This window comes from Sceloporus undulatus, chromosome 2 (genome assembly GCF_019175285.1).
Source record: "Sceloporus undulatus isolate JIND9_A2432 ecotype Alabama chromosome 2, SceUnd_v1.1, whole genome shotgun sequence".
NCBI lineage: Eukaryota > Metazoa > Chordata > Lepidosauria > Squamata > Phrynosomatidae > Sceloporus > Sceloporus undulatus.
The window spans coordinates 247,318,384-247,336,547 of record NC_056523.1 but is presented as its reverse complement, the minus strand read 5'-3'; the positions used below and the strand labels follow the sequence as shown (position 1 = coordinate 247,336,547).

The following is an 18,164-nucleotide window of genomic DNA, read 5'->3' as shown; positions in this document are numbered from 1 at the left end:
TTCTATGGTGTAGCAATTGTTTTCTATGGTGTAGCAATTAATAGTTTGATAGAAACTATTATTATTATTATTATTATTATTATTATTATTATTATTATTATTATTTGTATACCACCCTCTGGCAAACCAATCCGGGCGGTTAACAACAGTAAAATATAAAATATGACAATTAAAAACACTTTATCCCTCCCCCACTTAAGACAGTATTAAACAGAAATACTCAAATTTCACTTTTTTTTTAAAAAAGCCATGAACAGCCTAATCTTATACATGTTTGTTGTTGTTAGTCTTTAAGTTGTTTCTGACTTATGGTTTTCTTGGCACAGGGTTTTCTTGGCATGATTTGCTCAGAGGGGTTTTTCCTTTGCCTTCCTCTGAGGCCTGGACCAAGGCAGATGGACTGGAGGGAGGGCTCTTTTTCTTAATTGGGGCCAGGCCCAATGGCGTCGGGCCTGTCCTTTCACTCCCTCTAAGGCCAGAAGATGACAGTTGGAAGGAGGGAGGGGAGGGCTCTTAATAGCTTGAGTGTACTTATGTCGTATGTTTTCCCAGAAAAATATGCATAGAGGTCCCACAATGATGCCTGTTGCCTAGATATAACTAAGGTCCCATAGGAATGGTTGTTGGACTGGATCCACAAGGTATGCTAAAATCAGGGTAAGATGTTTTGTTTAGCAGCAACACATCAGAAAACCAATTTGAAGAATGCCTCCTTAGATAGGTAAAAGGGTGATAACCACTGAAGCCATTAGCTGCTGGAAGCACTGGTTAAATGGTAAAATACAAAGGTCACATAGGAAGCCAACTTGTCACTTTGGCACAGAACCCACATCAAAGACTTAACAGAGTCCCACAAGGAAGAAATAGAACAAAATAGGATCAGGGGTTAACCTCTCATTAAATTTTCATTTTCCTTCCCAAACAATATGAGGCAGACAAATGTCAGAATAACATGAACTGTTAAACACTCAGACATAATTCTGAGTAAATGTGAACAAAATTGGGCTATAACCTTCTGCTGAGAGCCGGCAGGCTGGAGTGGTTTGAGCACTGGGCTATGACTCTGGAGATCAGAATCCTAATCTGTGTTAGCCATGGAAACCCACTGGGTGACCTTGGGCAAGTCACACTCTCTCAGCTTCAGAGGAAGGCAAGGGCAAAACCTCTTTAACAAAACTTGCCAAGAAAACATGTTAGACTTGCCTTAGAATCACCTTAAGTTGGAAACCATTTGAAGACACACAGCAACAACCTCCTGCTGCAGAAAAATGACATGTAAGATATATGGCTAGGATGGAACAGAAAAAGTAAAAGTGGGTAAAAGATTGTCTCTATATGGTTTTAGTAAAAGTGCAATAAGCAAGATACTAAACTTTACATAAAAGATTTACAGCAGAGTTACAAATTGACAAAAAGTCCTCTCAGAATTACCGGAATATTATCATCTAGCTCCACTATTTTATTTTCTGTTGGTGAATGATCACAGTATTCACTAAATTCTTTCTCCAGTTTTTCTGTTTGCTTCAAACTCAGTGGCCGCCATCTTGACTTTTTCTTGGGTTTTGTCTCCCAAATTACATCAGAACTTGCAAACAAAATAAATAAATGTAGAGATTATTTATCAGTTGAAACATATTTCATAGTTATTAGTGTGACTAGCCAGTAAGCAATTTCATTTTATTAGGTCTCTAAGGTATACTTACTGCTGAATATTTAACGTTTTGCTAGAAATAAAAGGAATCTAGTTTATTATTATTATTAACCTTTATTATTAACCTTTATTTATAACGTGCTGTAAATTTACACAGCGCTGTACATACAATCTTTTTGATTAGACAGTTTAAAAATTGAATGGTTAGTACTCAACGTGAATTATTCTGGTATGGCAGGAGGAGCAATCCACCAGTATTGGGTTAACCCCCACATGCCAACTGATGACGCAGAGGTCCAAATTATACAGTTACCCCTCCATATTTGTGGGAATTAGGGGCCAAGGACCCCCATGAAAGTGGAAAAATGTGAATATATTAACTCCTCCCAACATGAATAATACAGAGCCCTCTCCCAGCAAAAGTACTACACGTAACTCTCTTTGCAACTTTGAAACACATTGCTTTCCCCACATTTCCAATGTGCTTCCACTTTCAGTCTGATGTTAGCAGCCGTAGCTGCAAAGGATCCACCTTCTCTCCTCCCCCACTCCCTCCTGGCAACACAAAAGGAGTCCAAGTAGGAGTCCAAGTAGACCACAAGTTGAACATGAGTGAACAGTGTGATGCGGCAGCTAAAAAGGCCAATGCAATTTTAGGCTGCATCAATAAAAGTTTAGTGTCTAGATCAAGAGAAGTAATAGTGCCACTGTATTCTGCTTTGGTCAGGCTCCACCTAGAATATTGTGTCCAGTTCTGGGCATGCATTACAAGGCCTTGGCTGCTGTGCATAATCACAGCAAAGAAAAATACATACAGTGCTCCCTCGGGTTACGAAATTAATTCGTTCCGCCGCGCCGTTCGTAACCCGATGCATTTCGCAAGCCGAAAAGGGCTTTCCGTTAGCGCTGGCAAGCCGCGCGTTTGAATTTCGCGCCGAAAAAAAATTCGTAACCCGAAAAAACCTTCGTATCCCGGAACAGTTTTTTCCAATGGAACTTTTTCGTATCCCGGAAATTTCGTAACGCGATCAATTCGTATCCCGGGGTACCACTGTACTTTGATCCACCTTTCTATCATTGTCAGAAGCCTTTTGCTTCAGTGTCTGAGGATAAAGAGACAAACATGGCTTCTGTATGTCTCAATTGCACTGTACTCTTGCAAACATCCAAAATATTTCACTCATGTGCTAATGGATGTTTTGGATGAGGGGAAAAAGTGGTAAATATACAAGCTCAGCTCCAGCTCTTTTAAAGACACATTTAGGGAAATATGGATGCAACACTAATCTATCCCGTTCAAATTTATAAAACTTCAGATTAAGTGACATTGCTGCCAGTTCTGAAATTGTTTGTGCTGATGTAATCACTACCAGAAAAGCAACCATAAAAGACAACAACTTTAATGTAGTGTTCTTTAATGGTTTGAAAGGGGATCTTGTTAAAATATTCAGTACAAGGCTCAAATCCCATGTAAGGAAACTATGAACTGTAGGGAAAATATTCAATGTAGCCCCCTTTGGAAACTTTTTTATAGTTATTCCCCCCTCGAACTTCAATATTGTAGACAAGACAGAAGCCTATCTTTTAAAAGTATTTGGCTGTAGACCTTTGGTAAGCTAATCTGAAGAAACTGCAATATATGCTTCAGGTTCCTTAAATCAAGGACTTTACTAACTTGGCCATGACAGAAACTTTATTGTATCTAGTCTGTGAACAATCTTTGGTCCTATACTGGGAGAAAGGTAGGATACAATTTTTTAAAAACTAGATAGATACATTTACAAAATAAATTTCTCTACATTAAACCTCTTCCTTGGAAATGAATGGCACATAGGCTGCAATACTATGAACACTTATCGGGGTGGGGTGGGGGGAAATCCCACTGAATTCGGTAGGTATCCATTCTTAAGACTGCACTATTAAAGGTGCTTCATTTTGCCACACTGAACCCATTTTTAAAACCATCACAAAGATATGTTTTTAGGAAATAATATCTAGTTCAGCAGAATTTCTATCAAACTATTAATTGCTACACCATAGAAAACAAGTCAGTTCATAACCTACCATTACAAAAAATAACTAATTAAATTGGAAATATTATAAATGTTTTACCTTGTTATCCCAATATAACCTATTTCCTGCTTTAAATAGTTATCTACTAAAGAGATGCCAACATCTTGTAACGATATAATGATTTCTTGTTCTGCTAATTCAACTTTTTCACTTTCATATGACACTTTGAAAACTTTTTCATCTTCAGTGAACAAGATAATACGCTGCAATCCTTCAAAAAATGAAACTAAATATATGGTTTTATTTCCCACTTGGATAGGTGTCATCAAATCCTAGAACAAAAGATAAATATATGTTCATTTGCAGAGTAACATTCTTAAATCTTACATTGACATATAACCCTATATTATCCAAGTTTTCTCTGAAATAATCTCTATTAATTATACTAACACTGATTCTAAGTAAGTATACAGATCCATCCTTCTTTGGGTAACAATGATTAAAATGAATACTTAAATATTGAAACATTCCAACACATCATCATCATCAACAACAAAATAAAAACAGAAACATGCTGGAAATAAAACAAAGACATGATCTTACACTTGTGTAGACCCACAATCAAAACATTCTGGAGTAGTATTCACTGGAGCCTCACTCCTCAAAGCATATGTCTGTATGTACCTCAGAGCCTTCTCAATTCCCAGTCTGCCATGTAACAGAAATTTGCACAGATGTGGAAGATGAGGATAAGTGTATCAATCTGCAGGGTTTTTGCTTTCAAAACCACAGTTACAGATAAGCAACCTATTCTGTGTAATCTCTTTGACTCACACATATGGGTGTCTAGCCAATTTCTTAAAAGGCTCCATAAAAGACAGATCTGCATTGCCAAACACAACTTCACCTCTGCCTCTGTTCTTAAGGCAACAGCAAAAGATGAATGTGGAAGGTTGAAATCAGACTGTAGATCTGCATAGATGTAGCCTTTCAGTAGGACTGCAGATGTTGTTGCTGTTCTTGTAGAATGTGTATTTAGCTTCAGAGCAGAGGAAAATGCACAAGCTGACATACCAGCTTGATAAACTCAACCCACCCATTTGGAAGTTCTTCTGAGAAAGCTGTAATCCGTTTCCCCCAGTCTATAATTGACCTCAAAGAAACACTTCAAATACCTAAATGAAGCAGTTGAGTGGGTGCAGTAAGACAGAGTTTAAAAAATATCTAAGGCAAGGCTACGAAAAGTGTAGCTCCCAACCCCAGACATTCCCTAAACTCACAAAACCCATTTTTTAAAAAAACAAATCTAGATAATTTTCCATCTTTAAATAGTCTCAAACACTGTAGAACACAGTAGTTTCACTCCTATCACTTCCACTCCCTCCAAAGACCATAAACACATAAAGACCATAAAGTAAAAAATAAATAAAAAACAAAACAAAAAACAGAAGTGAAGTTATATTATATCGGTTTCATTTTGCAATGGGCACCTCTAGAGGCAAATGACACCCACAATGCCGTTGCCCACTCTTAATTTGTAACTTGGCCCAATTGTAACTGTGACAACACCTTCAGGAGGAAGGAGACATCTGAATGTAAACCTACCTTGTCTTTGTGAAACACTAAGTAGGTGAATCAACTGTTAAAGTGTTGAAGCTCATTTGCCCAACAAGTGAGTGAAACCACCACCAGGAAGATGACTTTAAGTGTATGAAGGCACAAGATAACAAAGCCAATGGCTCAAAAGATGCTTTCATCAACTGAGAGAGAATAAGACAGAGGGACCAAGCAGAGATATAAGGAGAAGGAAGGTATAAAGTTGAGAGCACCTTCAAAAAACAATTCACCAGAGGGTCTGTTAACAGTGAACCAGACCTAGAAATGAGAGGGAAATTGCTGCCAACGAGGCCCATGTTCTTTAAGTGCAACAAAAGAGAAAAAATTCCCCAACTGAGAACTGATCATGAGTTGAGAAGTCAAAAAAGAGTCCTAAGATCTACAGGGAAAGGCTTTCTCTTGGTCCTGTCACCATCACACACTCACTTGGTGAGGAGACAAGAGAGATCTTTCTCAGTGGCTGCTCCCACCCTCTAGAACTCCCTTCCATGTGAGGCTAGGCTGGCTCTCTCCCTGCTTTCCTTTCACCAGTAGGCAAGGACATTTTTATTCAAGTAATTGTGTCTGGGACGTTTTTATACGGGGTGTATGCTTTAGATATTTTTTTTTTTTACTTTTGCATGTTTTTATGTCATTTTATACTGTTTTTAGCTAGTTGGTTTTAATTGTTAAATTTTTATAGTAAAATATTTTGAATGATTTTATCTGTGATCCACCTTGGATTCCTTTCTGGGAGAAAGGCAGCACAGAAATTGAATTAAATGAAATACATAAAAATGTCAGGAACAGGTGTCACTTGAGCTTGCAAGGCAGATGTATGGAATGCATTTGTTGTCAATTATTGATGTGAAAGCTTAACTTACTCCTAACTCATCAAGAAAACTGAATCTGCTTGTGAATTTTCTTCCACTGCTTGGCAAATTTCATGATGTGCAATAGCACTAGTCTCAAAACTGCAGAGAGAGAATGAGTGTGAGATCTGTTGCCTTCTTTTTTGTTTATGTAGTGCAGCTGTGGTACTGTATATAGCCAACTGTACCATCCTGCCCCAACTTTTGAAAGCCTAAATGAAGCAAGGAATTCCCCAGCACATTTATATGGGATTCTCATTCTGACAGGTTCCAGAATGTGTGCAGCATAAGACTGCCATGTGCTTCCCATCTCATTACAGACACATCTGTCATTAGTTGACATATTGGGGGGAGGGGGACAAGCCTGCCTGAACAGAACACCTCTGCCAAGATTTGTTTATGAAGTCCATCAAAGGATTCCATCCAGCTGTTTGCAGATATATGGAGATTTCCAGTAAGTGGTACCTTCTGAAATGAAGGATAATAAAACTGACTATTCTGAAGTATTCTGATGCATCTAGTGATGCCTCTGAGGTCTAAAACAGGCCCACCATGCTTTGAGGGCATGAAGTACTTAGAGAAAAAGTTAGGCAGCAAGGATTTTCCATTTCACCCCCATACTTTCACATCTCTAACTGGAGCTATCTTGAACTCCTGAAGAGAGGGCCCCTTTCTATAACACACTTCAGCAGCAGCATAGTAATTACTTCCATCAGAATCTTTAATGGAATGGAGGAATGAAATACAGTGGTGCCTCGGGTTACGAAATTAATTCGTTCCGCCGCCGCTTTCGTAACCCGAAAAGCATTCGCAAGCCGAAATGCCATAGGCGCTAATGGGGAAAAGCCGCGATTTCGTGCGAAAAAGCGCCGAAAAGCACCAAAAAATTTTTCGTAACCCGAAATAACCTTCGTAACCCGGAACAGTTTTTTTAAATGGATTTTTTTCGTAACCCGGAAATTTCGTAAGGCGGCGCATTCGTATCCCGGGGTACCACTGTACTCCTATTTTGTCAAATTTTTAAAAATCCCTTTTAGCCTAAGATTCACCAGCATCCTAAACACCTCAACATGAACCACTGCCCGCCCCCGCCAAACCTCCTCTTTTCAGTCTTTTTACTGAGTTAGTGGCAGAGACAGCAGATGGTATCCTGAGGTCCAGGTTGGTCCCAAATGACCAAATGTCTGTGTTGAAGAATAAGGGGCCAAGATCAGTGCTTACAATAAGGTTGATACTGAGGAAGTTGCTGAGGCTAGGATCAATACAAAACAAGTTGTTGGAGCCAGCAGGACCAAGACAGTTTCGAAAGGCATTTTTGCATGTGAATAAGGTAGAAGGAGTAATGAAACTTGTGAAGCCTTCACAAGGGTGGGTTGTTTATTGACCAAAATAATAGTACTTAGCCGCTTGTTCCGTGTGACCTCACCTGTCACAATGTCCCTTTCCAAACTGTTAAGTGAAGGCAATTTGACAAAGATGAAGCCCCGGCTTGGTAAAGCTTTTACAAACAGATGTTTTGTACCCTCTGGCACTGACCCAGACATGTCAGAGTGCCTGCCAAAGACACAACCTTCCTCTGGAGCAGTTATAGAGATTGAATAACTTTTTAAAAGCTACACAAGTCCATTCCTACAGTCAATTTCTGTTACTAAACAGAAGGTGATAATGGAAGATAAAGTGTAGTGAAGAGAAGAAAAAGAAATTTATTCAGCGGGAGTCATCATTCAGATGGAAAAGGTTCCTCCTAAGGCTGCTCACATAGCTGATGAAAAAGAACCAAGGAAAAGGCACTGATGCATGGCTAGACATCTGTAAGAGATGGGAATAAGGCTCCCATTAAAACTCTATTCAGTCAAGACTGTGCAGGTGCAAACCCCATATACAGCATCACAGAAACCATAAAGAACATTAAAGGTTGTTACAGTTTAAATAATGAAGTAAATTCTTTGTTAGATTCACACATACGTCTTTCTGAGTTACTTCCCCACTGCTCTTTCCACATTTCCATTTCAATTTTCTGGAGCCTACTGGGTCTGCCCATGTGTAAAGCATTCCTTTATTTGGCTCTAAAACATCTTCCATTACACAGAGTGAACTGAAAATAAAACAAGAAAAAATATAGTAAATCACAGGATTTAACACAATGAAGTTTAATAGCTATAAAAGTATTATTTTTAATATGTAAAGCATTTCAAAAAGAAGTTTGTATTAAATAATTTAGAAAATCTGTACTGAAATCTCCTCATGCCCATAATTAATCTTCTTCCCAGCGTTTTATCTTCTACAGTCTACAGTACTTTTTCTTAACTCTGTGGCACAAGTGACTGGGATTAATGAATATGGCAGAGTTGGCTATAAAAACAATTATGGCCTAAATGTATTTGTCAGACCGAATTACAAAAGACTCCTTGAACAAATGGGTTTACGTAAGTGCTGACTTACCATTCAACAACTGATTGGATGTGTCTATTCAGTTAAAACAAGCACCTGGATTTATGATTTTGTGATATTTTGACTATGCCACTTTGCTAAAGCAAATAACTTGAATTACTTTCTTAAGCAAGCAAGCACATTTATGTTTAACAGTGAAGCACCAGTAGGGCACTATGTGGAAGAACATTTTGTGTGTGTGTGTGCGTGTGCATGCGTGAGCACATGCACACACAATTTGTTTAAATATTTATATTATCTCCTATATTTAAGGATCTCAGGGCAGGAAAAAATCAAATCAATTATAATAGCTTAAAACAATGTAAAACATTAAGACTAATTTAAATAGATTAAAAACATATTAAACAATCTGACAAATAAAAACCAAACAGTTCAAAACCCATTAAAACAGTTTAGGTCAATTTAGAACTATGCTGATGTGCAGATTTGCATTCAACCATCTCTCAAGGTTCTAGAAATAGCCGTACGTTTCTTGGTGCTTGGATAACACCAGCATCAGTACCAGTCTCCAAGGCAGTGATTCCCAAACTCTGACCTTCCAAGTGTTTTGGACTTCAGCTGCCAGAATCCCAGACCACTGGCCAAGATGGCTCAGGCATCTGGGAGCTAAAGTTCAAAACTCCCAGAAGACCATAGTTTGGGAATCATTGCTCTAAGGGAATATATTCCCAGTTATATTTCATAAGTAGAGTGACTCAAATGAAGAGGCCCTCCTCTCATATCCTCCTACATTTTATTGGCCCACCAGTGGGAAACAGAGGGCCACTCCCACATATCTCAATTCATAGCCAGATGTAGATATGGCACCTTAAAGTATCAAGGTGCCAAGCCAATCAGAGATTAAATGTTACCACCAGTAGTCTGAATTCAGACCAAAACTATACTGCAGCTAGTGCAATTCCTTTAAAACCAGTATTTTGTGGTTTTTGCATACTGTTACACCTAGCTATATTTTGCAGTAGCTGTAGCTTCTGAGTAATCTTCAAGGGCTGCCCCATATTGCATTGTAATAGTCTAATCAGGGAGCTACTGGTGCATGGACTACTGTGGCTAAAATATCCTTGTCCAGAACTGACTGCAACTTATGGATCAATCAAAGTTGGCCCCAAGCACTCCAGGCTAGGGAATTGATCTGGGATTCTAGGGACAGAGAAGAAACTAAGAATATTCCAATGATACACACCTGCTACCTCAAGGGAAATGCAAACCCATCCCAAAGAGGTCATTTTTTCATTCCCTAGAACAAGGAACCACTAATTCACAAAGCCTCCACTTTAATGGGATTCAACTTCAGTTTATTGGCCTCATCCAGCACATTACAGCAACTTGGCACTGATCCAGCACCTGCATAGTCCTGGACAACTCTGACAACATGGATAAATAGACTTGAGTATCATCAACATACTAATAGCACCCAATCCCAACTCCTAATGACCTCACCCAGCAGCTCTATATAGATATCAAACAGCATGGGGCACAGGATGGAACCTTGTGTCATTCACAGGTACATAGCCATGGAACAGGAGTCCTCAATGCCATTCTTTGGAACTATCCTTGAACATATCTCTTAAATGGATATTTAATATTCATTTAAATATACAATATCTATTAACACATTCATGATCAGTATCCACACTTTAAGGCATGGACACGGACAGTGTTCATGTTTTATAGAATTTGAAGAAAATTTTATAGACATACCTTTGCCCATATTCAATTATTTCTCCTTTGGTATGGTTAATTATCAGGAATGGAGCTGCACCATCATGGTAATTAGAAAATGCAATTATTGTTGAATGCTCCGCTACTGTAATATCCACAACAATGTCTCCAAGCTAGCATGTATAAAAATAGTGTGTTACATTTGAGTTTACTCATTAGTCCAATTTACCATCACAAAAATTATTTTAATTCCAAAAGCATAAATAGTTCAGTAAAACATTTTAAATATGTAAAAATATTTATTTAATTCTTAATATATTAATCACAGTTCTCTTTATTTAGAGCAGTGGTTCCCAACTTTCCTAACGCCGCGACCCTTTAATACAGTTCCTCTTGTTGTGGTGACCCAAACCCATGAAATTATTTTCGTTGCTACTTCATAACTGTAATTAAATAGGTGTTTTCCAATGGTCTTAGGCGATCCCCATGAAAGGGTCATTCGACCCCCAAAGGGGTCCCGACCCACAGGTTGGGAACCACTGATTTAGAGAAAGAAATTAGGAGGGCAGAAAACACAATAAAATTTGTCTAAGTAGTAGAAACGACCACTCACCCTGTTTTCTAAGTGTAGCAGCAAACTATTTTCTTGCTTATCATACTGAATAGTTTTTGGTGGAACATCAGAATTTTCTACTCTAACACGCAATTTGCTTTCATTATTTTCAGGCCAAAAAGGAATACACTGGAAAGGAAAATGACATGTTTGTAAAGAAAGTGCATAACAGAAATTGAGTTGTAGTCATCCATTCTCTTTAGCTGAATATGATATAAAGATGAAATAAGCAGAATTGTGAATCAATAATTAAATATAATTTGAATATAGGGTAGATAAAACAAGAATGCCAACAGTCAGGTACATGTCCATCTTTAGAATACTGTATTAATCTACCTTTAGAAGATGGTCATAAGCGAAGAAAACAAAATCAGTAGAAGAATATTGTTCTTGTGTCACACTTTATATATTCAGCATTATTGAACATTTGGTATTCTATTCTCATGATACTTCAGTATATGCTAAAACTACCAAGAAAACTAAGGTGATGTATTTCACGTATTCAAGTTTCACAGGAAAAAGTGTAATCTACAGTATTTCTTGTCTTTACTTAAATATGTCTGATATTATTTCCAGCAGATTAGAAAAATCCTGACGAAGCCACATTTGTAAGAACAATTGTTCTCTTTGCAAATTTTCCTCCACAGAACTAGCGACATGACCAGGTTGCTAACCTTAAGGCAAGTGTTGTGGTTCTTTTTAGTGGTAATCTCATGTCAAAAATATGTACAGTTTGATACAACCATATACAGGTAATAGCCATAAAAGTACCATCTTATAGTAAGGATTAAAACCTTTTAAACTTTTACAATCACAGTTTGCTCTAAAACATATAAAACAATAAATGTTTAAATGGAAATTCCAAAAATGTTTCATACTAAGCTGTAATGACTGACGGGGAGAAAAAAAACCACCACTGCCAACCATGTAATGACTGACGGGGAGCCTTTTCCTGGAGCCCTTGGCGCCCTGTGTGTGGCCCTTTACTCCCAGGGAGTCCCCTCCTGTCACACTTTCCCTTCTAGGATCTCCTAGGTCCCATTCCCCACTCCCTGCTGAGCGGAATGCGATCTCTTGAGGTCCTTTTCCTAAGCTGCCACCACCCAGTGAATTACACGTAGCCCCACAGCTACACCTCCCTATACACACACACTGGGACTTGTGAGGGATAGAGATCTAGTTTCTTTCTGTACTAACCTAGAGCAATCAGTAACCGAGTTCAGGCACGTGTACAGGAGCAAAGAGAGACAGCAGATGCTTTTTAAGAAAGAAGTTTATTTTAAAAAGGGATAGAATAGGATAGAAAGAATTTATATCACTCTTGCAAAGCCCCTTTGGTTTTCATTGTCTGGAATAATTCAAACATATGGGTCTGTTCTAAACCTGCTGCAGGGAAACACTCTTCTCACCACCCGTATTTCAGGAGGGTGTTTCCCTGCTGCGTCCACGCCGCCTCTCACTTTGCCAGCACTTTGCCAGCAGGAGAAGGGCTGAGTCTGCTCTAAACTGCAATACCTCCTTACTTCAGGTGTCTCTCTTCTACCTCCTCCTCCTCCTCCTCCTCCTCCTGTGGATCACTCAAGTGGCTATAAGGCTGAGCTGGAGGAGGGCTTGGCTGTGGTAAGTCAGCTTCATCTTCAGATTCTGAACTTCTGGGGAGGGGGGCCTGCTAGGTGGATCTGCTTCATCCTCAGAAGCTGAACTCTCAAAGAGAGGCATGGCAGGTACTGACTATTCTGATGAAAAGGAACATGAATTGTAATGATGGGCCCTAGTTCTCAAAGAGCCTGCTGGGTATTCTTGAGATCGAATACAACACTCAGTTTGGCTTGGCAAAACATTCTTGGAAACTTTAGGAACAGTGTTAGCTATTTCACTCACTAACACCACACTGTTACAGACCAGGTTATTCTACTGCCAGCGTTGTGACCTGAGGATATACTGTACATTTAAGATATGGATTATAATCTATACAGTATAGGATATAACACAGGCAACTAGCTTTATGTGTGTGTGTGTATACCTTCTTTCTTTGGTTTTAGTATGAGAAAAATGTAAGATACTCAGTGGAATGTAAACAAAGATAAGGTGAAAACACCAATACTATTGGTTTCACCATATGAGATTAGAAAGAGAGAAAAAAAGATGACCAGTAATAATCCTGCTAGCCAGTAAACTAGAGGGCACAAGATGATTAATCCCTTTCACAGGCAGCATAAGACTCGTAAGTGTACCACAGTCACTAGATAAAGTGTGGTTAGAGATAAGAGTTCTAGATAAAGTTCTTGGTTGTGACTGGCTAACTAATGAATTGTGTGGGCTCAGAAGAGAATAAAAATAAGCTGAGAAATAGAAGTTAGACTGCCTGCCTGGTGTGTTTCCAATGTACAAAGACAGCTGTTTGATAACAGCCTGAATTGGCCCTCACAGACTGATAGTGTTACTAAGACTGCATGGAAAAACAACCAGTGAGTTATTTATCCCTTAGTCATTTCTCATGAGAAATAATATGCTTGTGGCAAGCTTTAAAGATTGCTACCACAATTTTGTGACAAACGAGTGCTACTACTTTTTTTGGGGGAAATGAAGTTAAAAATTATTGAAGGCAATACAAATTCAGGTTGAACTTAAGAATCACCCAAGAAAGTAGATTTGCAATATAGGATATTGCTAGGAAAATAAATGTAGTTATTAAAGGAACATTTAATGGAATAACAAGAAACATTTCATATATAACAGTTACCAGTGGAGAGAGATACAACTGTTTTTTCCCATGAGTACCTGCTGTAAAAGTATTGGAATCCATGTTTCATTGCCTTCTTCAGCTACTTCTAAAGTATGTGTACTTCTGTTTGTAATCATGAAAAAAGGAGTGAAGCTCACTATTCTAGTGAGATTAAAACTGCTGTTATTTATAGTGACACCAACCTGAAAAAAAGGACAAAAAGTGCTCATCAGTGTTGCTGCTTTTAATGGTACCTTATAGACTGACATTTTAAAATATAATGTGCTAGCATGTTATCATGGCCTAAATACTTTATAGACACCGAATGACATCTGATCTTGGAAACTAAGCAGGATGAGCCCTGATTAGTACTTGGATGGGAAACTGCAAATAAATATCAGGTGTTGTTGGCTATATTTCGAAGATCAGCTCTAAGTATTCTTTGTCTAAGAAAAGCCTATGAAACTCATGGGGTTGCTATATGTTGGCAGGAGACTTGAAGGCACATACATACATACATACACACATATTATATCACTTATAACATACATACACATTATATAATTTATAACAGTGCCTAATTTATGGGAAAAACCCATATGATCTCTCTTGTTCTCACAGGAGCATATTTACATATGAACATGCAAAGCTGACTTATATTACATTGGACTATTGTTCCTGTGGCACAGTATACTGACTAGACCTTGAAACTCTCAAGGATTCAGACAGGAGCCTTTCCCAGTTTTATCTCTATGTATAAAGGATTATATTTGGGACCTTCAGCACACAAAGAGTATGCTCTACTACTGGACTATGGCATTTCCATACGAATAGGACCATTTGAAGTCTCCACACAGGAGCGACACATACATCTGCTTAAATGTATACATATCTTTCTATTCTATTAAAGATCTGTGAGTAGTATGAACAATATTTTATGCTATCCCTTTTCATAGTAACTCTTTTATCATTGTTGGACTATTTGCAAAATTTTGAACTTCTACCACCATACATATATATAAATATTTTCAACTTTGTCCGCTAATTTTTAGGTCAGTAAATGAACCCTTCACAAAGTTACTGTATACCCCTGCTTCAGCAAGGCTATACCTTCTTAGACTCCACTGGGCAGTTACCATATATACTCATGTACAAGTCAACCACATGTATAAGTCAAGAGAAGGTTTCAGAGTCAAAATCATGGATTTTCATATGATCCATGGATAAGTCAAGGGTAAAACTTAGGGAGCTATAACAAAGGATCACCTAAAACCACTTCCCAGGTGCTGGAGGAGAGGTTTGAAAATCAGATTGGGGAGGAAAGGAAGTGGAGTTAAATAGGGTATTTCTTTGATGGGAAGAGAAGGCTTTCAAATCAGACAGGAAAGGAAAAGAAGATGGGTTAAAAGGGGTGTTTCTTTGATGGGGAGAGGCTTTCAGATTGGACTGAACATCTTTCATGCACACGCACAAAAACTCTTGCCTCAGGCATGAAGAGTGGAGCATCAGGACGTGCTTGTTGTCCTGATCTTTCTAACCAAATATTAATATACTGACCCATGTATAAGTTGACTCAGAATTTTAGGGTCAATTTGGGGCATACATTTCTTGACTTATAGTTGAGTATATACAGTGTTCAGATTTGTTTATTGGGGAAACTAAAATAAAAATGTTGCTGAAAAATACGTTTTGTTTTTGCATACTGAAAGACAAAACAGAAAAAATATAAAAAGCAAGGAAGAAACTGATCTGTGTACATCTTAATACTGGAATCCTATTTTACTAGTTTATTAAACAGCTTTCAAAGAATTAAATAAGACTATGTTTCAAGTAGACAGAATTATGCTTGCAATTATGCTTATAAGTACATAAGATGAAACGACTCACTTGGTACTCCCTCTTGGGCCCTTTACATTTAACAAAACCATGACTGCCAACTGTATCCAGGGAAAAATGATCAGAAAGGTCACTGTCTGTCACCATGAGTTGAACCTGTAAGGAAAACATGTGTTATTCTCTATTACTAGCAGAGTTTTGAAAATTAAATTGAGTATCATTTGGAAAACAACATCTCCATTCCCTCTTCATACATACAGATACTCAGATCCCACTGGATACTGGACATGTTCTATCTTTTTTGGGTTGCTATTGTAGGGAGGGGGATTTTCCCCCCTAAATTTTTTTTTTTACTTCAGGAGTCTTTGGCATTCACTAGATCATAATTGTACTTCCTCTTGCTCATCAGAAGCCCTTTTTTGACTGTGATAACTGAGCGACTGAGGTCATAGTCAAAATGTGTGATAGCTATAGTCCACTAAATACAAAAGATATTCAAAATAAAATTCAGTCTTAAGCATTGTATTACACAGAACAGATAACCTTTCCTTTACTCAAAAGCTTAATGGGGCATGAAAAATGCATTAAGTTGTGCTATTTACAGTGCACCCGCGTCATACGCAGGCACCTTTACACAGCTTTCAGCTTACGTGGAAAGCCCCGTGCCATTTCTTGAATGACACGCAATGAGCACTAGCTCCATTATTCTGAATGGGGCTCAAACATAGGTGGAATTTGCCTTACGTGGTGGGGTCTGGAATGGATCCCCGCGTAAGACAAAGGACCACTGTATTATGAGACATTTTTTTTTAGCATTTTCAGCAACTTACCAAATGACCCTCTCACATTAATACAGCAATTTATTAATAAAATTTATGATCAGGGAATGTGCAATATTATTTGCAATACACTATTCTATTTATTCCCAATTCTAAACCAAAATATAAATAAATCATAATCTCCCTTCCTCCCGCCCTCAGACACACATACACACAAGACGGTAATAAACTTAACTCTAACTGCATACATAATTAATTGGCTGAAATTACCTTGTTTTCATTGTAAAAGTATTTAGGTTGGAAAGAAAAAAAGAAGTGGCATTTTATATTCAGGTGGATGTTTTCGGTGAATACCATCAGCTTTATACTGTAACATTCGACCAGTCTTATTTACCATCCAGTATGGACTGTGAATTGCTATAATCACGTGTCCGGTAGCATATGTTACATGTACAGCAATGTCCAAATCTGTCTTATCAAGGTCTGTAATGCAGGAAAATGTGATGAAACTAATTTCTTCCTGATTTCTTTGGATTTGGTACTTGGCAGTCCAATTTTTATTGAGATAATTAAGTAAACACAGTTCTAGCTTGGTCTCATCCAGTACTGCATTATGAATCTGAGCAGTACATCCATCTTCCAGAGTGTTGCGTGTTGTACTATCTCCCTTTTGGGGGAAAAAGTTTTATTTATTATTTGAACTTCTATCCCGTCTTCCCCCCAAGATGGTATTCAAGGTGGATTCAAGTTCCAACAAGTTTAAAATATACAGTTAATAGTCTGATTAATTCTGTAAAACGTTCATATGAAATACAAAGTAAATATAGAAATGATCTATTATTTATTAAGAGATCCACCTATTGTTGAAAATTCACAATCTTGGTGACATGACAAAGCATATGCTATGCAGCTGGCTTTTTCCTTTAAACACCATGCCTATTATTCATAACTCTGTTACTTTACCGCCAAATTAACTTTGACATTACATGTTGTTGACATTGTAATTAGGCAGCCATGCATGTATGATTTCTTTAATGAATCTCTAATATTTTAATTCACATTTGTGCAGAGTGGATTATATTTGTAGTTGATACTGAACTGAAAGACTCTTTAAATTGCTATAGAAAACTCCTTCTTTGGAAAAAAAATTGTTATTTGTATTTGTACCCCACTCTCCCTCCAATTAGTACAAGGTGATATACACTGCCATCTTTCCTTCTTTATCCTCATAACAATTCTGTAGATCAAACTTGGAGACAAGTAGTGGCCCAAGATCACCTAGTGAGTTTCATGGCTTTGGGGAGACTTGAGTTTGAATCCCCCAAGTCCCACTCCAACACTACTGATACATTTGCTTTACACCAAATAATCATATTTAAAAGTTAGTTCACAGTCATCTGTCTAACCGTTTTATAAATTACGTCTGCTGTAATTCCTCACTGCAATTTTGCAGGATAACTAAAATTAAACAGACTTCAATAGGTTGACACAAACACAGCTCAGTATATACTGACCTTACATTTTAAAGATTTTTAACAATCTTTTTAATCTTTATATCATATACTTTTCAGATGTTTTTACAAATGAAATCCACCACATTAAAAAAAAGGATGGTTTCAGTAATCTATTACTGTTTTTAGAAATGGGTTCAGGAGAATCAGTTACTGAACAATGCTATCTTTGAAAGCCTCTTGCCACAATTCATCCCAGGGGAACTACTCTTGACTAAACTTTGTAATTCCTGAGCCTGAAGGACTAATTTAGAAAAAAGTACAGTACAGAGCGCTCACGTTATAGGTGGGCGCGCCATGCATGGCTTCCATCATACACTGGAAGAACTCCTTTTGAGCTCCAGAAGAAGTAATGGGGCTCGAGCATACACGTTTTTTTCCTTACGCAGGAGGGGTGTCCAAAACGGATCCCCATGTAAGAGAAGGACGTGTTGCACTTTTGCAAAAGTCCAAGA

General features: G+C 37.9%; 1 protein-coding gene across 1 annotated transcript in view; it reads right to left on the bottom strand.

The window, feature by feature from the left end:
* The window catches only part of VPS13A (vacuolar protein sorting 13 homolog A), a 208,378-nt gene that overhangs the window by 53,039 nt on the left and 137,175 nt on the right, over positions 1–18,164 (bottom strand). The window contains 9 exon segments of the mRNA XM_042452020.1: positions 1,432–1,585; positions 3,764–3,996; positions 8,098–8,227; positions 10,285–10,418; positions 10,859–10,987; positions 13,640–13,786; positions 15,471–15,575; positions 16,469–16,507; positions 16,509–16,865. Coding sequence (XP_042307954.1) covers positions 1,432–1,585; positions 3,764–3,996; positions 8,098–8,227; positions 10,285–10,418; positions 10,859–10,987; positions 13,640–13,786; positions 15,471–15,575; positions 16,469–16,507; positions 16,509–16,865 — 1,428 coding nt within the window.